This window comes from Nannospalax galili, unplaced genomic scaffold, assembly GCF_000622305.1.
Source record: "Nannospalax galili isolate Female #2095 unplaced genomic scaffold, S.galili_v1.0 scaffold638, whole genome shotgun sequence".
NCBI classification, from domain to species: domain Eukaryota; kingdom Metazoa; phylum Chordata; class Mammalia; order Rodentia; family Spalacidae; genus Nannospalax; species Nannospalax galili.
Window position 1 is genome coordinate 576,805 of NW_008341884.1, and position 27,488 is coordinate 604,292.

The 27,488-nt window shown below is 46.6% G+C and overlaps 2 protein-coding genes across 3 annotated transcripts in view; one reads left to right on the plus strand and one right to left on the minus strand.

The window, feature by feature from the left end:
- Tmtc1 (transmembrane O-mannosyltransferase targeting cadherins 1) overlaps window positions 1-27,488 on the plus strand; it is a 220,634-nt gene that overhangs the window by 57,267 nt on the left and 135,879 nt on the right. The gene's annotated exons all lie outside the window — the stretch shown is intronic.
- Window positions 20,210-21,215, minus strand: LOC103737777 (40S ribosomal protein S4-like). Its single transcript, XM_008837614.2, has one exon. The coding sequence runs from the start codon at window positions 21,186-21,188 to the stop codon at window positions 20,400-20,402; it is 789 nt and encodes a 262-aa protein (XP_008835836.1). The 5' UTR covers window positions 21,189-21,215; the 3' UTR covers window positions 20,210-20,399.

Genomic DNA, 27,488 nt, shown 5'->3' on the forward strand with positions numbered 1-27,488 from the left:
TCTGAGGAGCATCTTCTTGATGAGTGATGTGGGAGGGCCCAGCCCACTGTGGATGGTGCCACCCCTGGGCAGGGGGGCCTGTGTTGCATAAGAAAGCAGGCTGAGCAGGGGCCAGAGGAGCAAGCCAGTAAGCAACATTCCTCCATGGCCTATGCTCCAGCTTCTGCCTCCAGGTTCCTGCCCTGAGTTCCTACCTTGGGCTTCTGGATGAACTGTGACCCGGGAGATTTAAGACAAATAAACCCTTTCCTCCCCAAGTTGGTAGTGATCAGAGTATTTTGTCACAGCAATGAAGAAACAAACCAGAACAGCACCTGTCTGTCTGTTTCCAGCATGGCACGTTGGACGTGATCCTCTGGAGAGGATGGATGGTGTGTCCTTCTATGACTCACAAAGAGAGCCTTCTCTGTGGTGACCTAAACACTTCCATTTGCCCAACTTCTCAATGTCTTGGCACTGGGGATTAAGTCTGTGGCACTTTAGGGGACAAACTCAAGCCCCTACCAACTGTCATTATTCAGACTTGGCATTTAATATATTAACTCAATATAATATGTTAATACTTAATGAAATTAATCTAACATGGTATAACATATAGTTGGCATTGTCTCTAAAATGAGTATATAGGTTCAGCTTAGGAAAAGCAGCTAACAATATTTATTGATAGTGTTACAGACTCAGGTTTTTCAGCAAAGAAAATAGACTTTTGGAAACTGGTCAGTTGTGTGTACTGGCATTGAAAAATAGGACGGGGGTGGGGGTGGGGGAGGGGCGGTGTTGGCTCACAGAATTTGGGCAGTTGGCAACCTGAAGTCTGCAGGCAAGCTAGGTATTCAGACATCTAGGCAGAAGGTGATGCTGTGGTCCTGCTCCCATGTCTGGGCAGTCAGGAAGGCTTTTCCTGCTCAGAGACAGAATTCCTTCTTAGGGGCCCAAGTTTTCTCAGAAGGCCTTCAGTTCACCAGACGAAGCCCACCCATATTATGATCAGCTTCAGTGAATTTATTGATTTAATTAGTCACAACTAAAAATACCTTCACAGCAGCACCCAGACTGGGGTTTAACTGAACATCCAGTCATGCTGAACCATCATGATGCTGAAGCATTAATCTAAGGCCAATAGAGAGAGGTGTCTCTGTCGCCAAGCCTTAAGGAACTACCACTTGTGAGTAGGATGGAGAAGTGAACAGATGCCCACAGTTACCTGAAAAGCTGTTGAGACAGCCTTCCCTTTCCCAACTATCAATGCAACTGTGCAGATGAGGGCTGGGAGTCCAGGCCTGTCATCCTAGCTCCTCAAGTGGCCGAGGCAGGAGGATTGCAAGTTCAAGGCCTACCTAGTCTACAGATGAATTCAAGATTAGCCTAGAAAACCTAATGAGAACCTTTCCCCACCAAAAAAATTAAAGAGAACTGGGGGTGCAGCTCAAGAGAACACTGACTTACAGTGAAAAGCCACAACTTCAGTCCTCAGTACTGAAAATAAGTGGGTTTTCATCTGCTTGAAATAAAACGACATATGGTGACAGATTGGCTGCAGAAGAAAATTCAGGAATTTGGTTTCTATTCATCTGTATGAAGCCAAGTATTTTAGGAAGTTTGCAAATATATATGTTTTGTTCTTACTAGTTTTTTGGTATTGATGGTGGTGGTGGTAGTGGTGGTAGTATTAGTATTGATGTTGCTGGTGTTGGTAGTGGTGGTGGTGATGGTGGTGGTGGTGTGTTTCTAGAGGGTGCTCATTGGTTAGGAGCAGATGATCTTTGAAGTGAATTTCAGCCAAATTGTTCCTGTGATTTAAGGGTCTTTTTTCTTCCTTTTCTCTGTGCATTTTTTATAACATGCTTTACGTTTTGGGGAGTGTTCTTGATTTCGTCCTCAGTAGCTGCGTCCCCTCATTTGTTTATGAAGTCATTATGGTGCTGAGTGCAGTACTAAGGTGGGCTGTGTCCCCACAAAGCAGGCACATCAGCTCATTAAATACACATTATACCAACCAGTGCCATTCCATCTCAGCTGTCAGCACACTTGGTAATCACAAATCTGCGTGTCATCCCCCCTCAGGAGAAGGTCAGGGCTTGTCTCTCCTCTGATGTGCCCCATAGTGCCTGACATACTGCCCGACATGGAAGAGGATCTGGGACAGTGTTTGCTGAGCAAAGACATCCTGCATCACTTCAAGGTGTGTCGCGAGGTGTGTTTCGTATCCCTCTGAGCAAGTGATCACCAGGAATTCTAGTGCTCCGCTCGTTTGAGTTCTGAAGGGATAAAGACAAAGACTCCCATGATTCCCCAGCTTCAAAGGCCTTGTTTGTAGGTGGTGCGGTAGAGGAGGAGAGGCCCAGGAAAAGCAGGAGAGAGGGTGACCCTGAAGGAAGGCTTATGGAAAGGGGGTGGAGGCTGTTCACAGTGGAATTCAGGAGCAGAGTTCAGGACCAGCTGAAGAGCACACTCGGGAAGAGAGATGCCCTGGTTTATGTGCAGAGGACAGTACAGGGTAACAAAGAGTTTCCATCCTTGCTGGAGAATGAGGAGAGGAGGATGCTGGGAGAGGTGAGTGGGGCTGACACAGACAGCCAGAGTGAAGACAGCCTAGGGCAGGATCCAGAGGTAAACACACTGCCATGCGGGTTCTTTTCTAGGAGATATGGCTGCATTGTGGTCCAGCTATAGCCCTGGTTTTGGGACCGTGGTGTGGATGACTGGGGTAGAAGCTGGGAAGGGAGCGTCATGATGCCTACCATGGGGGTTTGGGTGGGAGACAGATGGAGAGGGTCCAGTAGCATGGTTGGGAGTCCAAGGTGGCTACATCGTGTCTCCATGTCACTTCTCACATCCACAGAGTCAGAAACAAGTGCAGGGTGGATCACAGGCTTGGTAGTGGTTTGCCACCGGGACTCGAGGTCCCCACAGACCCAAGCTGTCCAGGCTGGACTTACTCTCTTTAGCGTTTAAAAACTGTCACTTTTTGCTGTCACTGGACTCGCATGTTTCTTCACTGCAGTGAAGTTCACTGTTGCAATGACTGCTTTGTTTCCTTTCTGCCCCAGTATCAGCTGCTTCTCTGTCTGATTTTCACCGTAGTCTTGTCTTTGAAACCCGCACACCTATAGACGCACTCACGAACATCGTCATCAAAATGGTGTTCATAGAAATCACCCTCCACAGAGATGACAGTTCACCAAAAGTTACTCACTGAGATGTCACTGGAAAAATTCGTAGTAACTTTCCGGGAACTGATGGTAGCTTTTCAGTGTTAAAATGATGGTGTCTAGGGATGCCTGCCCCAGGTGGTTTAAGATGTTGGTTACTGTTCCAGATGAAAGCGTCCACACCCACCCTTGCTGGATGAAGTGCTTCTGTAATTATGTCTTCAGCCCCACACTGAACAAAGAGAGTGGATGGAATCTCCTCCTAGTCTCCGTGTGGATGGCGCTGCGGTGGGTGGCGCTGCGGTGGGTGGATGGCGCTGCGGTGGATGGCGCTGCGGTGGGTGGGTGGCGCTGCGGTGGGTGGGTGGCGCTGCGGTGGGTGGATGGCGCTGCGGTGGGTGGCGCTGCGGTGGGTGGGTGGCGCTGCGGTGGCTTGTGCAGAAGTCAGGGTGTGTGTTTCAGGTTTAGTCAGAGGTAAAAGGATCATGAGAAGATTTGGCAGGAGAATGCGGTTCCTCAGTGTCTCACTGCTCAGGGAAGAGTCACGAGACGAGCATTGGGTGTGAGTGCTAAGGCAGTGTGAGGGCATTGTGTGGTGCTGACTGTCTTGGTTGCTCAAGTGCTTGCCATTTGGGAGATGCACACTTCATCTAAACCTTCCCTTCACGCCCGGCTCAGATAATTTCAGCCTGTCCGTGATTTTCCTTGAGATTCATTGCACATTCCTCTGAATCGTGGTGGCATCATTGTTGGGATGCCGTAAGCTGAGGTATTAGTGTGGTTGACCTGCCTTGGGTGGTGAAGCCTTGATCCCTGACTGGTGGATCTAACCATTGAACTGAACTGGATCATGAGGGTCTAACCTAAACAGTGGATGGATCTACTGATAGTCACGATCAGATGCTGTCACAGGAAGGTGATGGGAACTGTCAGAAGTGAGGCCTCCTATGACGTAGGTCACTGGAGTCATGCCCTTGGGGGCTATATCTTGTCCAGGGCCCCCTCTGTCTCTCTCGGCCTCTGCCCACCATGAGATAAGCCACTTTTTCCCACCAGTCATGGGGCCAGAAATGATGAAGCAAAGTCTCTGTGCCAGAAACTTCTGAAGCTTGGAGCCCAGCAAGCCTTCTCACCTGTAAACTCTGCCTCTCTGGCATGTGCCACAGTAGCAGAACTGACTCTGTGTGCCAGGAAAAAAGTCTGTTTCCCTTTCAGCCCATGTGCCGTCTACACCACCAGCCACAGTAGGTTGGTTCTATTTCCAGGGAGCATCAGGAGATCTGTAGGAAATACATTCTGGGGAAGCAGTGACGATGGGGTGGAAGCAGATGGGATTAGAACTGTCGCTCTTCTCCACGTAGACTAGTGCAGTTCACATGTTGGTATTTTACTCTAGCCAGAGCTGACATTGCATGGGTGTTAGGAGACTTCTGTCCTATAAGTAGAACATACAGCTTTCTGGAATCGGCTTCCACACTTGAGTGTCTCACAAGGACGCAGACCACATGCAAGGGAAGAAATGGGATTTCCTCTTTCCCTTTTTAGTTCTTAGTTGGGCTGAATCTCTAGAACAAAAGACATAGACAAGGGCAGGGGAGAGGGCTAAGCATGCAAAGGTGCTTGCTGCCAAGTCTGATGAACTGAGTTCCAGCTCCAGGACCCACATGGTAGAAGGAGAGAACCACCCTCCCTCAAGTTGTCCTCTGATCTCGATGTCATACCATGGCATGTGTGTGCGTGTGTGTGTACACATGATGCACATGCACATACAAATAAATGTAATAACGCATTTAAAAAGGATATATGTACAAAAGAAAACCAAAAAATTGAGTAACACATTCACAGTGGAAACGCCCAGGGAAATGGATCTCCAAAAGGTGACTTTTCGGGGCTGGAAAGCTGGCTCAGTGGTTAAGAGCAATGGCTGCTCTTGCAGAGGGCCCTGAGTAAGTTCCCAGTACTTGTGGCAGCTAACAACTATTCATACCTCTAATTCCAGGGGATCCAGTGCCCTCTTCTGACCTCTAAGTGTATTGCACACACAGATGCACTTACATATCTGCAAGCGGTGGAAGCCCAGTGTTAGGACAGCATAGGAAAAGCAGGGTACAAGAGGCCAAGGATGGTTATTACCCATTGATCAATGATTCTAGAGATTTAATGATCTTTCTTTTCCTGGTATGGAGGGAGACACACACTTGTAATGTATACTTTATATGTGTACATTTTGCTAACAGAAGGGTTGGTTCCTTTCCCTTAGAGGTTAGTACATTTCCCTTAGAGGATTATCTCTCTTCTGTTTTCAAAGCTTTTTCTGTGCCTGCAGTTTCTCAAAATAGCCGGCTCAAAATAATCCTTATGCTAGGAGGCATATTTGGGGTAACATATGCTAGTACAGGAATACTGGGAAGAGACGACGGGAAAAAAGCTCCTTTGAGGTTGGTCAGTGGGCTGGCTCTGGACTCTTGGGATTTGAGGAGGCCCAGGTGGGAAGTGGAGCGAACCCTTCCCACAGCAACCTGTCAGCATGTGCTGTCCTGTTTCCACTCCCTGGTCTCACTGGTCCCTAAACAACCTGTTCTTGTGATCAGGAACACGTTCCTGACCCTTCCTCCATCAGTTGTAAACATATGTGCAGGTGGCATTCTGTCTTAAATTTCTTTTCTTTGCAAATATTTTTATTGTATGTGTATAAGTGTATTGCCTGCATGTATATAAGTACACCCATATAATGCAGTGCCCACGGAGATCAGAAGAGGGCACTGGATTCCCATGGAACTGGAGTTATGGATGGTCGTTAGCCGCCATATGAATGCTGGGAATAGAACCCAGGTCTGCAAGAGCAGCCAGTGCTCTTAACCACTGAGCCATCTCTCCAGCCCCTTAAGTTTCCTTTCAAGGATAAACATCTTCACTTCAATTAGCTTTTCTTTGCATAACACAGGTTTAAGTCTGCTTACACTGATTGCTCCCCTGTGGGTGGGCAGGGTCTATTCAGTATTTCTAGAAAAAGGAGACTCTCAGAGTTTAAATTTATCAGAGGTGGAGTAGATCCAACTCTCCCCCTTGTACTGGGGATCCTGTCACGCAGCCTGGTCATGGCTGGTGCAGCAGGTGGATCTGCCCTTAAACTTCAGTGATTGTGTTGGCAGACACCTCCCCAATGTCTGTAACTGGGCCACCAGCCCTTGGAAGATGTCATTTACCCCCCTCCGTCCTTCTGCACAGTCGCTGGCCCCTCTGACGTTCCCTTTGCCTGGCATTCAAAGGGAGGCCCTACCTAACAGTTGTTAAAGAGTTCTAAATAACTCTTCTTTGGATTTACAGACCCTGGAATATCTAATCACTTTTGGAACACCCCTCCTTAGTCTGTTTAAAATGTCAGAACGATCAGCAGGATGTTGGGTCTATTGAGATGTTCCAGCCAGAAGGGAGACCCCTGTGTGGTACAGCCTTCCTGCCCTGCCTGCCTCCCATCCCTGTAAGAGCTCTTTGTGTTGTTGACCCCTCAGCAAATTGCTGGAAGGGGACCTCTGTTTTCTCAGGATTACTGGCCTCTGGACAAGCTTAATTCCTTCCTGCCCATTCTCCTCTCACACACACTGGCCCCTGAGAGGTGAGTAGCCTGCACCTCTATCCCGGCATATTCCTATGAAGCTTGGTTTTCTTCCATGTCTGCCCTCCTCATGTGAAGTTGGAAATTCTTAAATTTTAGTGAAAGTTTGTCCTTAAATTTCAGTGTTTTAGATTTGAGCTCCTGGTCTTGACTGAAATCTTTTGGGTTTAATTGCATCCCCATTCCAGTAATTTCTACCCAGGTATACCATTACTAAGGTTGTGGGTGCTGAAGTAACCAGGCAGATCATGCCCTTGTAAAATGACCTCATCTGGTCATGACCTTGCCAGTCACTTCCCACACTGACTTTCTATCATTAATTCATTTATTTATCATTCCTTCCAGGTGCATTGTTAAATGTTGAGCCTTTTCATTTTTGATGCTAAAATGGTTGAAGTGGCACAGTGTTTCTGTGTTTTAATAAATATAGAACTATTTTGTACAGATTTATGAATCATTGAGCCTGAAAGTTTGAACTAGGGTAACCTTCAGTTTGGCTGCCAGGAGGGAAAAGGGATCAGGAGCTGTGCTGGTCAGCTTTTGTCAACTTGACACAAAGTAGTCACCTGGGAAGAGGGAGCCTCCACTGAAGAATTTTCCAGAGCATATTTTCCTGTAGCCATGTCTGTAGGGCATTTCTTAATTGTTAGCTGATGGAGGGGGCCCCAGTCCACTGTGGGTGGTGTCATTCCTAGGCAGGTGGCCTGGGCTGTAGTAGAAAGGTAGCTGAGCAAACCAGGAACAGCATTCCTCCATGGTCTCTGCTTCAGTTCCCGCCTCCAGCTTCTTGCTTTGAGTTCCTGCCCTGACTGCACTCAGTGATAAGCTGTTACCTGTAAGTGCAAGCTGAAATAAACCTTTTCTTCCTGCAAGTTGCTTTTGGTCATGTGCCTTTTGGTAGCAGCTGAAAGGAACTAAAACAGCATTAGAAGTACCTAGAAGGTACCCAGAATTCTCAACCATCTAGTGTCTAGCATCTTAGAACTCTTACTGACATACGTGGCTGTCACTTGTCCCCATGCAGCCTGACACTGGACAGACTTGTGCTCTTAACAAGACAGTGATGTCTTTGCAAACCAACCCTGGTTTCTCATAAAATGATCCCAAATCAGTAAAGACTGAAGAATTTTGCTGGCTGAGTTAGATTCCCAGTAAGCTGCTGTACGCGCATCTTCAAATCAGTCCTGGAAACTGGTGATGGAACAAGCTGTTCTCTGAATCCTTGTCTTGGTGAGGACAACTTCATCCTTTTTCTGGGCTTTATCAATTAAAAGAAAATTCTTCCTTTTTGAATGAAGATTTTTGGGGTCGATTCTGTGAACAAAACCCTGGTTTTCTGCCCAACCCACATGACTCTCCTGCTTTGAAAAGACAGAGCTCCTTTCCCTGATTTTCTCCTTGCTGTATACCCCACAGTTGATCATCTGTTGAGTTTATTACCTTTTTAACTAAAAAAGGAAGCGGGGGAGGTTACGATACCTAGCTGTTTGTTACAGCTTTTTTCCCTCTTATTTTTATGAACCAGTCTTTATAAACAAAACATCTTAAATGAGTGTCTGCAGTCCTGGGGTGGTAGGCACACTTGAGGACTCCCCAGGATTTTTGCTTACTAGTGTTAATGCCCTTTTATCATCTCTCCCCTCGAATGTAGGCTGGATGCAGTGACTCACTTTTTTGTAAAAGAAGTTGTGGAATGTTCTTTCTGAGATTAGGACATGAAAGTCACAACATCCTACTTTCTTGCTTGCCCTGAGAGATTCCAGAGACCCATGTGGCACAGGAGGAGGGGTATCCAGAGACCAGGCAGCAAGGATCTAAGGCCCAAAGACAACAGCCCAGGGGCCTGGCTTAGGCCTGTGCCATGTGAATGGACGGAGACCTCCTCCTTTGCCTGAAGAGACAGATTTGAGAGTAATGTGCTATATACAAATAGATAATTAATGAAAATCATTCAGTGGACAGTGTGTTCCTGTCTCCCACATATTGCTGTTGTCAGATGATCACCTATTAAAACATCAAAAGAAATCCCTGGGTGATTGCTGTGTTAGAAAAAATTATACAGGCGGTATTCACATTAGAGAGAGAATGGGACTAGGGGATGGTGACACATTATTATCATCCCATCATTGGGGAAGCTGAGGCAGGAAGGTGGCTACAAGTTTGAGCTTGACTCTTCCAAGTTGTCCTCTGACCTCCGCATATGGGCTGTGGCATGCACACATGCAGACACAGACACACACACACACACACAAGCTAACTAAATAAATGTAATTTTAAAAACTTGTGGTGCCTGCCTTTGATCCCAGCAGGCAGATCTATATGCAGTTGAGGCGGGCCTGGATCTACATAGTGAGTTCCAGACCAGCTGGTGCTACAGGGAGACCCTGTCTCCAAAAAGACAAAAAAAAAAAAGGGCGGGGGGGAATCCCAATAAAGCAGCACCAAGACTCAATTTAAGTTGCTTCCACTTTTACCATTTTCGTAGAACTGGATTGTTCATTTTATGTCAAAGATTATTTTAAATTTAGACAAAATTTAGAGAAAAGCCATGAGAAAGAACTGTGCATGAGCAGATATTTCCAAGTTGACACCTCGGGTCTCTGGGATCTTTCTCTGCCTCATTTACCCTCCTCAGCGATCTATTAAAAGGCAGCGAATCCTCGGTCCCAATCCCAGCTGGCCTATCTCTCCTGCTTGGAACACAACGGGCACTTCTGAACTGAACATCTTGTGGGGTCTGTAATTAAAAATGCAGCTTGCGAACGTAAACCCAGCTGGTCCTCTGTGGTCTAGATGGTAGATTTATAGCCTCACCTATCAAAAAGTCAAAATCTTGTTTTCCATTCATCCCAATAAAATGGCAGGAGTTTCCCAGAGGGAATCTGACAGGCCTGATTGTTTACAGCTGAGGAGTATAGTGACTAGAGTTGGCTTCAGCAGTGAGATGTTAACTCTCTACTTACTTATGTCCCTCTTGGCTTTAAAACTAGGAGCTGAACTCCAGGGATCTGTGATGCTCAGGTTTATATAAGAAGATCCTGAATAGACGTTTATAGTCTTGCAAGGAGGAGGACCAACCTGGACTTGGTGATATAGTAATGAATAATACCAGAGATGTCTGGTTTTCTTTCTGTTACAGGTTTTTTTGAAACAGGGTCCCATGTACCCAGGATGGCCTCGAACCCCCTATGTAGCCAAAGATGACCTTGAACTTCTGGTCCTCCTGCCTCCAACTCACAAGGGGTGGGATGACAGGCTTGCACCACCGTATTGGGGGCATGCAGTGTTAGGGATCGAACCCAGGGATTCTTGCATGCTGGGCAAGCACTCTGCCAACCAAGCTACACCCTCAGCCACTGCCACAGGTCTCTGTATCAGAGTATTGAAATGTGCCTGTGCTGGGGTGGGTGTCAGGCAAATGATCAGCATCTCCTTGCCAGTCTAAAAAGTCCAGCTGTGACTTAGAAACAGAATTACAGGGCACTTATTCTCAGACATCTCCAGAGCACATGGGATGGGAGCTTGTGTGTTCTAGTTTGCTTTTTGTTGTTGTGATAAACACCATGACCAAAAGTAGCTTAGGGAGGAAAGGACTTACTTCATCTTCCAGCTCAGTGCCATTGTGGTCCATGAGAATCCCCAAAGAGGCATGTGTGTTAATGGAGGAAGGCAGGACATATTTGTGGATTCATGCGAAGGGAAATGACTTGTCAAGGCAGATGATGTGCTCAGTGTCAGTGGCTCGGAGGGATCACAGTCCATCATGGAGGAGGCAAAGCAGGCATCTTAGTCCAGCAACAGGAGCTTGTGGCTCGGCTTCTTCATGGGGTGGCAGACAGGAAGCAGAGGCTACAGCTGGACCTGACCTTCAAAGACCATCTCTACTGACTACTTCTGCCAGCTAGGCCCTCATCCCCAAGGCTCCACAGCCCAAATAGTGCCCCCCCCCAACCCGGAGCTGGGCAGCCAGTGCTCAGAACACGAACCTGTGGGAAACATTCCAGGCGTGAGTTATCACAGCCAGGACCAGCTCAGTGCTCTCATAATGAACTGGGAAATAAAGTTAGTAAGGTCTCCTGCTTTCCTGGGACCCGGTGACAGTTCTGATTTTACAGTGAATGAGGGGCATTTCCAAGACACAATATTTCTACAGGCTTTCCTAGTTCCTGAAACTTTTGCATCCTTTCATTTTGGTTTTCTTTTAATCAGAGTATTTCTTTTATGTCAGCTGTTAATAATGAGCTAAGTTCTTCATGTTATTAATGCAAATTATAAATAAGGAAATGAAAAAATTACCCTTTAAAAAATAAGTAGTGTTGGGGCTGAATAGATGATTCACTGTTTAAGAGCGCTGGCTGCTCTTGCAGAGGACCCAGGTTTGATTCCCAGCACCCACATGGCAGCTAACAACTCTGTAACTCCAGTTCCAAGGGATCTGACACCCTCTTCTGATCTCCACAGGCATTGCACGACATGGGTGCACTTACATACATGCAGGGAATACTCTCATACACATAAAAATAATACAAATAAATAAAATATAAAAAAGTAAGTAGTGTTAATTTGTATGGGATACCTCTTGCATATACCAGATTTTTTTCTGAGTAGCCATCTCACCTTAATGCCTTCGTCTCATCATACCTCCCTCCAGCATTTGGTGACTGTCTAATGTAGCGTGTTGATAACCCAACAAAACCCACGTTTTCCTTTCCTTCTTGCCCCTCTTTTTACTTTCTTTTTTACAGTATTGGGGGTTGGATTTATAGCCTCATGAATGCTATAGAGTTCTCAAACTTTAATAATTAGAACCATAGCTTGACAAAACACTGATAAATCTTCATTTTAAAAAGCTTTTTAGGCCAGGCGTGGTGGCGCACGCCTTTAATCCCAGCACTTGGGAGGCAGAGCAGGCAGAGCTCTGTGAGTTCAAGGCCAGCCTGGTATACATAGTGAGTTCCAGGACAGGGACTACAGGGGGAGCCTGTCTCAAAAAGACCAAAAAAAAAAAAGCTTTTTAGTAAGAAAACAAATAAGCAAAAACTATTGATTGTGAAACTGATACAAGGGACTGGAGAGATGGGTCACAGGTCAAGAGCATTGGCTGCTCATCCTGAGGACCTGGGTTTGATTCCCAGCACCCACATCCGATGGCTAACAGTCGTCTGTAACTCCAGTTCCAGGGGATCCAGCACCCTCTTCTGGCCTTCACCAGCACCTGCACATATGTGGTGCACAAGAACTTACAGGGGCACACACACATATATAAATATATCTTAAAAATTAAAACTGATGTTTGCTAATTCCTGGGTTTGCCTAACTCTTCTACCTCAGTGTTCAGTACAACATTTGAGTCATGTAAATTGGGGTGAAGCAACACACTTGCCTTTGGAAAAAAAGATACAGAAACTAAAGAAAGAAAATGAGAATAGCTCTGCTCTTTCCTTGGAGACCGTATCCCGCAGAGAGGCTCCATTCCATAGTGCTCATAGTGCGGTGTATCTGGGAGAAAAGGGATAACATTGGTATTGATGGGGTTGGCTCAAGTCTTTGTAAATCAAAACATTTCCTTTAATATTCTGCAAGTTTCTTGGTATATCACTAAGCATTATTAGGAAAGTTGGCGCAAGCATGTTGCAGTGCTGGTGAGGTTCCCAGTGCCCTGTCAGAATGGGCTTCTTTTGAGTTCTTAGGTTTCAAGAGCAGATATTTTCTATTTATTTTCATTTTTTAAGCAGTTAATAATACATAATGTGGCAGAACTCTGTTATTCTGCAGTGATTTGGGGCCAGCTGTGTGGCTCCGTCCATCCTTTCCCTAAACACTGCTGCGTGCTTGAGAGATTGAGATGGTAAGCCTTCAAAGTGAGATGGTTGTGATCAAGAAAGACTGTCTTTTCATATTGTTTCACAGTTCATTCTGTGCTTTATTCTGGTCTGAGATGTTCAAATATACCTCCTCTGGAAAAACACCACTGCAAAGAAATAAGAGTCACGGGAAATCACTGCATCAACCAGGAGAAGAGATGTGGAAAATCAGAAGAAACAGGAGTCTGCAGCTGGCTCACACCTCAGGGAATCCTGATTATTTCAGCCATGGGGAAGGTCGCTTCCTATTATCTCAATGGGCCAGTCAAATCCATCACAAAATCTTCCATAATTCAGGTTGAGGACTTGGGTTTAAAAAAGAAAGCTATTTTTCCAGTCAAAGATAAATCAGCAAGGTAGAAATGCCAATTTGTCTTATTTCTTTATTTCAATTTATTTTTATTTTGGTGCTAGGGAGTCAAACCCATAACCACTAAGCAGGCATTCTACCACTGAGCTTTACCCCCAGACGGACTGCTTTACTTTTGATGTGGGTATTATCAAGCCTTTTTAAATCTTTAAAATAGGTTTTTGTTTACATACATATTGTAGTGGGTTAATAGACAGCTCCCCAAAGTTCTGTATCCAAATCTGAGACGCTGTGACTGTGACCTTATTTTATAAAAGGGGTCTTTGTAGGTTTAATTAAGTTAAGGGTCGTGAGAGGAAACTGTCCTGGATTACCCACGGTGGTCCTGGCGTCAACCAAAATTGTCTTTATAAGGGTGGAAGAGAGATGCAGAAGGACAGTGTGCAGACAGAGGCTGGAGCCATGGCTACAGGCCAGGAACCTGAAGGATCATGGTACTGTCACAGGGAGCTAGAAGAGGTGGAAGGAGTCTTGCCCAGACCTTCAGCACAAGCCAGGCTTATTGACAGCTTCCCCTTGTGGCTTCTAGTGGAAAACACAACGCTGAGGTTTTAAGCTGTCATGTTTGTGACAGCAGCCTCAGAACCTGATACATGTAAGGGCTCAGGGGTGCCTGAGAATAACTGCGTCATCATGAGCAGGTTACTGAGGGTGGGGCTTGTGCCTATGAGCTTACACAGAGGTAGTATGTACACCTGAAGATGGAGCACTGCCATCCAGTGTGATCTGTTAACCACCGTGGTATGACCAGCCTTTTCACTAACAATGAGTGTTAGGCAAGATGCAAGCCATACTTTTGAAGGAAAAAATTTATGTAAAATAAGATATTCTTTATATATCAGTGTATAAAAATAATGTAATAGATAACCCAGACACTTGAATTTGATGAGTTGTTAAGCTGGAGTGTACTGCACAGAGATGTATTTAATCTTGCCTATAAATACCAAGAGAACTAATCTATAGCATTCAACATATTATGAATCTGCCTTGGCATTTTAGTAACCTTGTTTCAGCCCACACTGTCAGTGATTTTCATGAGAAGGTTTCTATGAGCTGGTGAATAAATACTAGTATTTATCACTATCATTTAAATTAGATTAATAGAGAATTTTAAAGCTGTACCAAGTATAATGTATATAGTATAAACCCCACTCGTTTTAAATGTGTGTTATTATGTTCTTATGAGATTGGCGCTCTACCTCCTGGACTAACGCGGCACCTTATGTTAATAGATTTATGGACCTGTGCAAGCATCACTGCAGTCTGAGTTAGAACACTCCAACCACCCCAACAAACCCCCCCGTGGATATTAGTCCTCAGTTCTTATTCCCAGACCCAGCCCAAGGCAATAAGAATCTGCTTCTGTGTTTGTGAATTTGCTTTTTCTAGATGCTTCATTTCAATCTAATAAGAAGGGACTTAACGTCTTTTTGTTGCAGGTTTCATTAACATAGTGTGATGTTTTTAAGTGCTTTTGTACCAAGCACTTACCAGTATTTCTGTATTTTGGAGTGTTCTGAACAACCTGCTCTAGCACTCAGGAGGCAGAGGCAGGCAGAAAAAGTGGTTTTTGTTTGTTTTTTGCTTTTGGAGGAAAACGAAGTGAGGATGTTAAGGGAACGAAATGAGAATGAAGCAGATTGTGGGTAGATGACGGGGAAGACATCATCAGAAAGAATGGGCAGGCAGAGGGAGAGACACATTATCACAAAGAATGGGTAAGGACAGGCTGGTGGTGCTAGCCTTTAATCTCAGCACTCGGGAGGCAGAGACAGGCACATCTCTGTGAGATTGAGGCCATCCTGGTCTATAGTGAATTTCAGGCCAGCAGGGTGCAGAAAAGCCCTGTCTCAAAAAAAGGACAGACAGACAAGGGGAGACGTCATCACAAAGAATGGACAGTGGTGCTTAGAAAGCCAGGCTGCACCCCTCACATCCTGGCATCAGTGAGGCCGTGGACATGTAACAGTTTGGAAGTTGTATGACCAGAGAATGGTAATGTGCCAAGCTCTCTGTACCTCAGAGTGTGCTCAGGAGGGAGAGTCCCGTTGAGCTATTAATTACAGTTGTGTTGTGGAACTCTGACCTCGGTATGGCACAAATCAGAACTGTGATTGCCTGCCATGAGACCCTGGCAAGATCGGATCCATTCAGATCCCCTCCTGGGAGGAGAGGAGGCCTCACTAGGCTCACGACCTTCTTCCCAGGATGTGTGAGCAGATCATCGATGCTGCAGGAGGGGACACCTTGATGGTCTGACTCCCTCTTAAGTTGGCCATGCTTTTGTAAAAGCTAACCCGAGCTCCTGGAAGTCACCCTAGTGAACGCATTGGCTCATCTACCTAGACATGGGTACAACAATTCCTTTGCCCTGTCGCTACCCTGTCCATCTAGGGTGAATAGAAATAGGCCTCTCAAGCTGGGCCTGGTGGCACAAGCCTGTAATCCCAGTATCTCAGGAGGCTGAGGAAGGAAGATCAAAAGTTCAAGACCAGATAGGGTGACAAAGTGAGTTCAAGGCCAAGCCCTAGTGACCTAGTAAAAACCTTGTCTCGAGAAGAAAGAGTCGGAGAGAGAGGACTGGGGTCTGAGAATGATTAATACATTCTAAACATTTATGTAGTTGTCAAAGAATAAATTAGAAAAGGACTGATGACATAGCTTGGTGGTAGGGATGTGGGATACCCTAGGTTCCACTGCCAGTACTTCAGAAAGAAAGGGAAGGAGGGGAGAGGGGAGGGGAAACGAGACCCCAGACTTCATCAGACTACTTGTTTTTACTAATTTTTGTACCTTTTATATGCATGTGTGTCTCTGTGTAGGACATGTCTGTACAAATGCACTCAGAGGCTAGAAGAGGGTGTCAGATCCCCTGGAGCCTGAGTTACAGATGGTTGTGAGCCACCAGATGTGGGTGCTGGGAACCAAACTCAGGTCCTCTGGGAGAGCAGGAAGCACCCCTGACCACAGAAACACTTCTCCAGCCCCAAGACTAGTTACTTAATCCTGGTCTCAAAGGATGACATCCCACCCCAATGTTGTCAAGTAACATATGTATTTATATTTGGAGGACTGACTTTCTTGCAGCACTGGAAATTGAACCCAGGACTTCCTGCACAGTTTTATAAAAGTCCAGGAACAGGGAAATGTGTTCTCCAGCGTTTGATCCTATTATCAGATTGACATGCATACATGTGAGCTGTGAGGTCAAGTGCTGTGGCAAGGGTTTCAATACAGAAATCAGAGCCACATAGAAAACTGTTCTACCTTGGGCAATGGTCTTGGCTATAAACCTGTTATGCTCATTTTGCAATTCCCCAATATTGTTTAGAGACTCTTATTTTGAAAATTCCATCAGTGTCAGTTTATGAACCAAACAACAGAAAAGCCTGATCTCATTTCTTTATTACCACACTTCATATCCAAGATGCTAAAGCAATATGCTTAGTAATTGAGCTTATAAATAAATTGAGATTCCCATCTCATTCATTCCGGGTGCTCAGTTTAGCCTATTTGGAGATGGGAATTGTCTGTTTTCCTCCTATCGCATCTCATAAGAAAAGCCGTATGTCTAAAGCACCAAGTGCTGGGCCTGCAGCAGCCCGGTCCTCGGAGCCCATTACTCTTGCTGAATTTACTGTCAAGCCCCCTCTTTCTTCACTAGATATCACAAAAATGCCCCAAGCGCCTCCAGGGTGAATGAGTTTCCTTACAGATTGTTACTTGAGCAGATTATGCTGAAAGGGCTTGGCTTCAAAAGGTACTTTGAGTTTCATTCACGGCACCCTCTGGAATACCAAGTAGAGTCAGTAAGACGGGGGGGGGGGGTGTACTGGAAGTGCAGTGCTATGTGCAGGGTTTGGTTAACGTGCTGTGTTCTGGCCCATAGTTCGTTTTCCAGAACGAAGGGCAGTAGAGCCATGAGGATTCCTATGACTTAACCCCATTCAGTGGAGGAACAAGAATGGAATCCCTCCCAGGATGGAGGAAAAGTTGCTGGGACACAGGAGGCTGCAGTCACCCCATCTCAGAGTTCCAGGAGATAGTTACTCATTCTAAAACACCCTGACTTGGCATCCTGAGCATAAGCTCTGAAAGTCTGGGAGGTACTAAAAAAACCTCTGCCTGGGCAGACAAGCTGGCTCGGTGGCTAAAGGGGTTGCTGTGAATTTGGATCCCCAGAAGCCACTAAAAGCTCCTCATACTAAAAGGCTGAGATGGGATCCCAGAGCAAGCTTTGGGGGACACTAGCCATGTAAGTGAGCTCTGGGTTTGATTGAGTACCCTACTTCAATGACATCAGTCTTGGGCCTCCACGTGCATGCAGAAGCATACACATGTGCCGCCCCCACCAGTGCGCCTACAAATGCAGATGTATCATGCACAGACACACCACATACACCATAAAAAAGCAAAACAACAAAAGTGTGTGCCTCTGTGCTCTGGTCTGTATACTTTATAAAGCCTTTAAAAGTTAGAAAACACCCAGGCGTGGTAGTGCACACCATTAATCCCAGCACTCAGGAGGCAGCAGCAGGCAGATCTCTGTGACATGGAAGCCAGTCTGGTCTACATACGAGTTCTAGGCCAGTTGCCATTACATAGTGAAACCTTGTCTTTAAAAAAAAAAAAAAAAGCAAACGTTAGCATCCAGATTCAGCCACATTGTACATTTGTATGTTTTACTGGAGTAAAAGTTGATTTGGGATTTGAGTTTTGCTGCTGTTAAACAAGACTTTGTACTTTTCTTACGCAAATGAAATATGAAGGCCTGTGTTCCAGGGCAGACTCACAGGAGGCCGCAAAAGTTGTCCAGGTCCCTTCCTTCTGCATCTGGGGACTTCAAGGTAATACCTGACATCTGGTTGGGATGATCTTTCCTACAGTTGGTTTAAGTATTATTTACTGAGTGCATTTTAATATACAAATAAAAATGTGTGTTAGATAGGATCTTGACAGTCTATGCCTGATTTTTACCCCCTCAGTGCTGGGAATTGAACTCCAGGCCTTGCACATGCTAGGCAAGCACCCCACTGCTCAGCTGCATCCCCAGCCCCTGTTAAAGGTGATTTCTGGGCTGGAGCTATGGTGCTGTTGGCAAACTGTCGTTCAGGAAGCCCCGGCCTCAATCCCCAGCACCACATCAACCTGGCCTGGTGGTACTGGCCTGTAATCCCAGCACTGAGAGGCACAGCAGGACAATCAGAAGTTCAGGGTCATCCTTGGCTACATAATTCAAGGCAAGCCTGGGCTAAAGACCCTCTTCCAAAAGAAAAAATTTCAGCACAGCACATCTGAACACGAGACATGTCATCATGTTTTCTACTGAGTGGAAATGTGTGCTTACAGTACAACCAGTCCTTTGTAGTGAATATTAGAAAACAGGGATGCTAACCACCTGTGTGTGTGCATGCACACACACACATCTCATCTTCTGTGCTGTGTTCTCTCATTTAGCTTTTCCTCCAACCTGCAGCTCCTACCTACGGGTAGCCATAGTCAGTACTTTAATCAAGGTCTGCCCCAAAGGTGAAGGTTGTTTTATTCTCATGGTGCTGGAGATTGAAATTACCAAGGATGGGGCCTGCAAGATGGCTTCATGGGTAAAGGCACAGGCCAGCACCCCTGGACTCTGATCTCCAGGACCCACAAGGTGATGGTGAAAACTGACTCCCCACGTTGTGTTCTGATCTCCACCTGTAAGCCTGGGCTGGCACCTCCCACTGCACCCAATAAATAAAATCACCCAGGATGTCGTGCTAGGCAAACATTCTACCACTGAGCTATACCTACAGCCCTAAAACCAGAGTGCTGCTCCATCATTCCACACCAAAGCACAGCAGTATAGCTTTGGAAATAGAAACAATGCCTCTGACCTTAGCTTTGTATGTTTTAATATCAGCAAATGAATCAGATAAACATTCACCCAAAGCAATTTAGCACCGATTTAGAATTTAAAAGCACCTTTTGTTAATAAAATCCTTGTCTTTGGAGCTAGAGAACTGACTTAGTGGTTAACTGAGATGCCTGTTGTTCCTGCCAAAGACTGGAGTTCACTCCCAGCACCCACATCAGGCAGCTCACAACCTCCTATAACTCCAGCTCCAGAGGGATCTGACCCCTGTGGTCTCCACAGGCACCTGCATTCACAAGCACATAATTAAAAACAAAAAAACCTTGCAGGGCATGGTGGTGCATGCCTTCAATCCCAGCACAGGCAGATCTCTGTCAGTTCAAGACCAGCCTGGTCTGCATAGTGAGTTCTAGGGCCACAGTGAGACCCTGCCTCAAAAGATTAGGAAAAAAAAAAATCCCTCATCTTTGGATGTGTATTGTCAGGTTAGATAAATACCCTCTGGAATGAAAATTTTTTTTCTGAAAATATTTAGTTACCTTTCCTCAAGCTGTTAGAAATTCACAGACATCTGAGGCTCAAGTTTTCTGTTCTAGTCAATACCGATGAAACTTCTGGAAATCCTGTTTTAGCCAGAGAAAGTTTAAAGCTGAAAAGTTATTTCTCACTTTCTGGTTCACTGGCATTATTAAATACTAAAAAATTATTTTCAGCAGAGCTGTAAGCTGCTGTTATAGACATCTCAAACCTTGTTTTAATGCATTCTATTTCACTGTGTTGAGATTCTCTAAACATTTGGATCTTCTAAAAGGGAAAAATTACAATTACACTTGGTGAGTTTTGGAAATACACTGGAGGGAAAAAATAAGACTCGGTGCTCATGTCAGATTCCTCCTGCACACACAGGTTTGTGTCTTCAGTGTAATTCAGGTTTGGACAGGTTTTCTCTAAATTACTTCCCGCGAGTTAGAATGATGTTAATCCCATTTATGTACCTCTTTCCTCTAAAGTTTGGTGTTTTCTATAGTTTCAGGATGTTTTGGGGAGGGGAGTAATTGATGCAGAGGAACCTGACTTTGCTTTTGAAGTGTAAAGTTTCTAGGAGCCTAGAGCTGCTCAGCCCTTCGGAGCACTGGCCGCTCTCCCAGGGGACATCATTTGTTCCGTGCACCCACCTGGCAGCTAACAACCCTGTAACTCCAGTTCAGGGGACCGCACTCCCTCTTCCAACCTCCGGGCGGTGCACGCACAGGTGCACTTACACGCATGCAGGCCACACACACACATAAAACAAGCGACTTTGCTCAGATGCTTAAAACTTTCACTTCAACGTGAACTACAAGTGAACCCATCGTGAGCCCCGTGACCACAGCACGAACCTCAGTGTGAACCCCAACACGAACATGCGAGCCCCCGCACGCCACGGACCCCGTGCACACATCCTGAGTCCCAGCGTGAACCCTAACACGAACACATGGGTCCCTGCCCGAACCCCAACATGAACAAGTGAACCCCAGGCGGGCCGTGCGCACGGGCCGCTCGCTCAGCCGCTCTGCTTGGCCGCCAGCCTCTTGTCGCGCTCCTCAGCGATGCTCAGCCGGATGCCCTTCCCGCGCGGCAGCGAGATCCAGGGCTTGCCGCCGTCGCCGATGACGAAGATGTTGTCGAGGCGCGTGGCGAAGCCGTGGCCGTTGGCGTCCTTCACGTGCACCACGTCGAAGCAGCCGGGGTGGCGCTCGCGGCGCGTGATGACGCCGACGCGGCCCAGGTTGGCGCCGCCCGTCACCATGCACAGGTTGCCGAGGTCGAACTTGAGGGCGTCGGTGATGCGGCCGCTGTCCAGCGCGATCTGCACCGTGTCGTGCGCGCGGATGAGCGGGTCGGGGTAGCGGATGGTGCGCCCGTCGTGCGTCACCAGGTACGGCACGCCCTTGGCGCCCACGGCCACGCGCCGCACCTTGCACAGCTTGTAGCGCGCCTCCTCGGCCGAGATGCGGTGCACAGCGAAGCGGCCCTTGGCGTCGTACACCAGCCGGAAGTGCTCGGCGCTCCGCTCCAGGCTCAGCACGTCCATGAAGCCGGCGGGGTAGGCGGTGTCGGTGCGCACGTGGCCGTCCACCTTCACAAGGCGCTGCATGCAGATCTTGCGCACCTCGGCGCCCGTCAGCGCGTACTTGAGGCGGTTGCGCAGGAAGATGCCGAGCGGCAGGCACTCGCGCAGCCGGTGCGGCCCCGACGACGGCCGCGGCGCGAACACGCCGGTCAGCTTGTCCAGCATCCAGTGCCGCGGCGCCGCCACGCGCTTCAGGTGCTTCTTGGGGCCACGGGCCATGGCGGGGTGCAGTGGCAGAGAGGCCGGCGGCTGCTCCCGCAGGGCTAGAGAAATAGGATGGGTAGCACTGCGCAGGCGCAGAAGCCTGACATCCGGGACCCTCCCACGTGGGCGGGGCCTCGAGGCCATAGGGGCGGTATTGCGCAGGCGCAGAAGTTCCCTGTCGGCGCCCTTTCCACGTGAGTGGGGCCTCGAGGACAGAAGTAGCCCTTGCGCAGGTGCGTAAGTGTACCTTCTGGACGTTTCCATGTGGGCGGGACCGCGAGGCCAGAGGGGCAGGGTGTGCGCAGGCGCAGAAGCTCCCCATCTGGGTCCTTACCACGTGGTCGGTGACTCTCTTTCCCCCTGCCCGACGTAGGCCAGAGGGGTGGCGACGTCCTGGCCCTTTCCAAGTGCGCGAGGCTCGAGCGCCCCCTGCAGGCGGGAGGCGGAGGTGGCGCTGCTCTCCCTCCTGCCGAGGAGCCTTCAGGGAGAGCGTGGACTTGGTCAGCAGGTGCTGTGGAAACCATGGAGCGTGCTGAAGTCGGCACCTGAGCCTGCTCCTTGAACCTGGGCTGCCTCCGGGCTGCCTCCGAGCGACCGTCAGAGACTTCTGCTCTTGCGGAGGACCCAGGTTCGGTTCCCAGCACCCACATGGCAGCCAACAGCTGCAACTCCAGTTCCAGGAGATCCGATGCCACCTTCTGACCTCCACAGGTCATGTGTGATGCACAAATGCACTTACATATATGTAGGCAAAATACCTACACACAAAATACAAGTAAATCAAAAAAGTTTAAAACACATTTTGTCATCTTCCATGAGCCAATCAGCCAGCTCCGCACTAGAGAAGAGCCGACAGTCCTTCCCACTCGTGCTTCCGTGCAAGCAGTCTAGGGCTGAGGCCATAGTGGTGGCAGAGGGCGCGGTCCTTGCATGGACCCTGTCCATCCCTTCCTGTATGATGCCTTTGGCACCTGTCACACAGTGTCAGGGAAGGGGGACATGAGAGCAGCTGGTTGTAGATCCAGGCAGCTAGTTCCCTACCTCTGCCCTGTCCTCCCTGGGGGAACAGAGCCCCCTCAGTTACCTGTGGCTTCCCCCAGGTCCAAACCTCCAGGATGCAGTCACTCCATGCTATGAAGAGCTCAGCCCCCCCACCCCCAGAATTTATTTTCATCTGAGAACCACATAACCCAAGTTACATAACCCAAGCTGGTCTCAAATTCATAATCCTGCCTCAGCCTCATGAGAATTGGGAAAATAGGCATGTACCACAGCTTGATTTTCTTTAAAAAAAAATTTCTTTTGGACATGTGTACAAGAAAATGACATGAGAAGGGTTCTTATCTTTCCCGGTTGTCCTCAGTGGGTGCCCTGGACAACGGCAAAGCCAGCGGGTTGCTGAGTGCAGTGGGCTAGTGTTCAGGAAATGGTCTACATTTGTGTATTTGGTTCCAAATTGTTATTCAAAAGATAATTACCTAGAGTTATGCAAAGTGCCGCTCCCATGAGCCACATATGACATTTTCTGCTTCACAGATCCCATGCCAGCATTGTGTTTCCTCACAGATTTTTTACTGAAGTATTTTTAAACAGTGACACACTGATGCTACTTACATAAACTTTAGGGAATCTCAACTTCTTTTCCAATGGTTGGATTTGCATATCTTCCCTTCCTTCAATGCTGCTTTTCACTCTAGTTGAACCGTTAGATAACTGCACTCATGGGAGGTGATGCCCTGGCTTGTTTCTTAAGGACTGATTAGCAGGCAGCTCCCCTCTACAATTTCTCAGCTAGGACTCTGTCTGTCTGGTGGCCACTTCTGCCTGTGAGCAGAGCAGAGCAGTGGTTGGTTCACAGAAGGAACAGTGCTCTGCAGCAGCTAGTCCATCTGCCCACGTTGCCCGACTTCCCTGGATTCTGTTTTGAGGCGGAAAATCAGGCCCTTGTTTACGTGCTGGAAGCAACTTTTGTTCATCTCTGATTCTTTATAACCAAAGATTGTATAACCAATTTATTTAGAACCAATTAATCATCAGTTTATCTATCACCAAACTGATGGATTAGGTTTAGTAGGTGATGTTCAGATTGCTGTAGATACATTGGTTCATTAAACTTCCAGAATACTGAACGAAGTCTTTTGAAAAGTTTAAAAAAAAAAGTCACATCGTTAAATGAAAATAGTTTGCACAGTTAGGATTAATTCACACACTGTATTTGGGCTGCTGATGGTTCTGTGCATATTTTATGGCACATAGTATGTTCAGGAAGAAATACATCTAAGTGTCTGTCGGCAAGGAGATTCACAGGTCAGATACGGAAAAAACAAAACTAGAGACTAGAATATACTACACAGATACTCAGGACCATAGTTATGCTGCAAATTTGATTTTATTTCTAATGGACTCAGTCCTGAAATCCATTAGATCGAGTACCTAAAAAAAGAAAACACAGAGAAATTATAAACCAATTAATTTATGTTGTTCCCATCTGAAGGGTCTAGAGTGAGAAAACCTTTTAGACAGAGGGATGTTAGTGCTCCTGTCAGCACTTCCATTTCTACAGAGGACCAAGCTTAGACCATGTTTGTATCTACTATTAAATGCCTGGTAGAGTTGTCAGAATTCTGTGACAGGAGGACAGTATGTTTTTCTTCTTGAGGCTGTGGGTGGGGCTAGCCCACTTGGTAAAGTTTTCCCCGGGCAATTAGGAGAACCTGAATTCAGTCCCCAGAACCCAGGTTAAAAAGCCAAGCCCAGTGGTGTGCACAGGAAACCCCAGTTCTAGGGAGGAAGAGATGAGCAGAGATGAGCAGATCTGGAGGGCTTGCTGGCCAGCCATACCAGCTGAATCAGTGAGTTCCAGGTTCAGGAAGAGATCGTGTCTCCAAAAACAAGGTGAACAGCATGTGAGGGACCACACTGAGGTACGTGTACACACACACACACACACACACACACACACACACGTCTCTCTTCACACTCAGTGGCAGCCAGTTCTCCCAAGAGTTAACAGTTCTCCACCAGTCCACTGTGAGGTGCTGGGCATCACCATCTTCCCAGCAGGCCTGTGGTATGCTCCATTTGGCTGAATGGGCACTGTCTTCATCTTTGACCAGCCTCTTGCACAGTGCTAGTCTCTGGCAGGGAGCCGGCGATCACTTGATAAATGGCCGTCACCACCACTTGTCACATCCTCATATCAGGCACAAAGGATCTGCCCATCTGTCACTACTGAACTTGGTTTTCTTTTGACTCAAAGGTGGTGTGTAGCTGGGATCCCTGAGAATACATCTCTGGCTATGGCAGGAATTTGCTTTTCTACTTGGGAGAAACACACACCCCAAAGCATGTTCTTCTAGGAGAGCTTCTTCTCATCAACAGCATCTCTTATACCTGTCAGCCTGTGGTACTCTCTATCCTGTTACCCTATGGCTCTTCTGCATGTGGCATAACTTAATTAAGGAATCAGAATGATGTGGACCCTTCATGGGTAAGGAGAATGAGTTTAGATAACCTTGATTGGATTTGGGGTACTGATAGGAACCATATGAAAGAGAGAGAGAGGTGACAGAAAATACTTCCATAAACTTTATTGTCAGTATTTAAAAATAAAGGGAAATATCTGACGCTGTGGTAGAGTATTCATAGATATACACAAGTAAAAGTGTCAAAATTCCAGGCATGAAGTTTTGGGAGTTTAATTTTGTTTGAATGTTTGGTTGTGGTCATCTACAGCTGAGACTGATCGTTGGCGGTATTACTGTGTTCATCATTTATAGATGTGGTGCATTTTAAAATCCAGACGGTCAGGTTCCTTGCAGTTAAGGATGTAAGCTTGATTCAAACTTATGTTTTGACATATCAACCAGGCAGCTTTATAATCCTCCAGATCAGTCTGTTAACGTGGCATTCCATGCATATAAGGAACTCCGTGCCGTCTTTGTGTTTTTAAGCCTGTGTTCCTTCCTTCCTCCTTTCCTTTCTGCTACTTAAACAAAATGTGGTTATAAAGAATACCTTCTGTTGGCTCATCCAAGTCAGATGCAAAGCTCTTGTCAGACAGCTGAAAAGCATGGACAAGAAGAACCTAATTTGCATATGTTCAGAATTAATAAGCTGAACCAATTAATAGATGACTCCCACGAAAGAAGTACTTGTTTTGATTAAACTCTTAGGAGGAGGGGGAGGGAGTGGAGGGACAGAGGGAGGAAATGAATATGAGTATCAGAGAGTCCAGGGCAAAAACAAATTAATTTTCTTTGAATTTAGTGGAAATTAAGGTTTGGCTCACCCCATAATTCTTTATTCTACTGCCCTGTATGGATAGGTGGAGGATGGTATTTGGTGACCTGAGTTTCCCAGGACCATCCCAGCTTAGCATTGATGACTGAGTGCTGGCTGGGTTGGACTGGTTGGCCACCCTTGAGGACAGTCCAGCCACCTGCATGGAAATCTCTTGCATCTGGAAACTTTACACTAGACTGTGTTCAGAGAGCTTTTAGGTGAATGAAATTTAGGACAGGGAAAACACACTTGTTAACACTGGACCTTGCTTTCATTGTGGTTTTTAAAGGTAGTGTGTCAACTTGTGAGCTTAGGATTTTTACAGCCTCAGCTTGATGCATTAAATGCTCATTGTACAAAGCACTGAGCTGAATAAGCCAGGGGAGCTTGGCTGAGGAAGGAAGAAACCAGTGTTAGTCTTCATTTGATCATTAAGTGACTGCGTATGGCCTATGGACTGGAAATACAGCAGCATGTGAGAATCTGTCAGTGAGCCAGTGAGCATGGCTGCAAAGAGGATGGAAGCAACAGACCACGCGAGTCCCTGCCATAGTCACTGTGGTATTGAGACTGTTGGTGTTTACCAGTAGGAGATTGAGGTGCTGGACAATGGGGATCTTTTTGTGACCCTGCAAGCCTGAGATGGGGCAGCATGATGTTTGGGTACAGGACACCTTCTCTTCCTTGGGGTACATCAGGGAAAGGGCCCTTCTTCACACAGGTCAGTGGGCACCTAGGCACACAGCTTGTTGAACAACCTTGGGCCACCTCGGTAGCTCAGCAGCCTGTTCCCTGCACATGCACAGTCTGCATACTGCTGTACAGAGTACCTGGCTTTGGTGTCCATGGTAAAGTCAGGGCACACCATGAAGATGGATTAACGCTCCATCTTCTAGGACAATACCGTGCTCCTTTTCCCTGACAGACCTCACGAGACAGTAAATTCTTCCTGTCCTTGCCCAGCAGAATTCCTTTACTCACTAGTTTTCCTTCTTACTTTTTAACTTTTGAGAGAGCATCTAACGTAGGCTGCCCTCAAGCTTGCCATGGAGCACAGGCTGGCCTGGAACTCATGATGCTTCTGCATCTGCTTCCCAAGTACTGGGATTAGAATGTGTAATCCCAGGCTGCTTGTTTGTTCTGTGGTCACGAAGGACAGGCTGTGAGCATTTTCAGTTCATTTGTGTCACTGTTTTATTGGATGCAGATCCAGAAAACTTAGCAAAGAACAATAATATGGAAGTAATGTTCTAAATACTTCATTTGGAAAATTTTAAGTACAATAGGAATAGAAGTAAATATGCAGATGTATGTGAATGACATAACAGACCAGAATTTCTGCTCCCTTGGACACCTTCCTACTCATGTTTTTAAATATTATATTTTATTGAAAATTTATTTTTATTTTCTGAGTGTGAGTGGCTGATTGTATGTATGTGAATCATGTGTGTGCCTGGGCCCTGCAGAGGCCAGAAGAAGGCATCAGATCCCTTGTAACTGGAGTTACAGGTGGTTGTGAGCCGCCATGGAGATGCCAGGAACTGAACCTGTATCTTCTGCAAGAGCAGCAAGTGCTTTTAACCACTGAGCCACCTCTCCAGCCCTTATATGATGTTTTAAAATGAGACTTTTTGGTATAGAAAGAAATTAAAGTTTTTTTAAACTACATAGCCCAAAGAAGCATGCTTTTAAAAATAATTATTCAGACTTCATTATTAAGAATTTCTGACATTTGGGGCTAGAGAGATGGCTCAGCAGTTAAGAGCCCTGACTGCTCTTGCAGAGGACCTAGGTTCTGATTCCCAGCACCCACATGATGGCTAACAACCATCCATAGCTCCAGTTCCAGGAGATCCGATGTCCTCTTCTGACCTCTGTGGGCATTGAATGACACAGGTGTACTCACGTACATGCAGGCAATACACTCATAAACAAAATAAAAATAATAAAATAGAGGGTTTTTTGTTGTTGTTGTTGTTGTTTTGAGACAGGGTCTCCCTGTACCCCCAGCTGGCCTGGAACTCCCAAAGT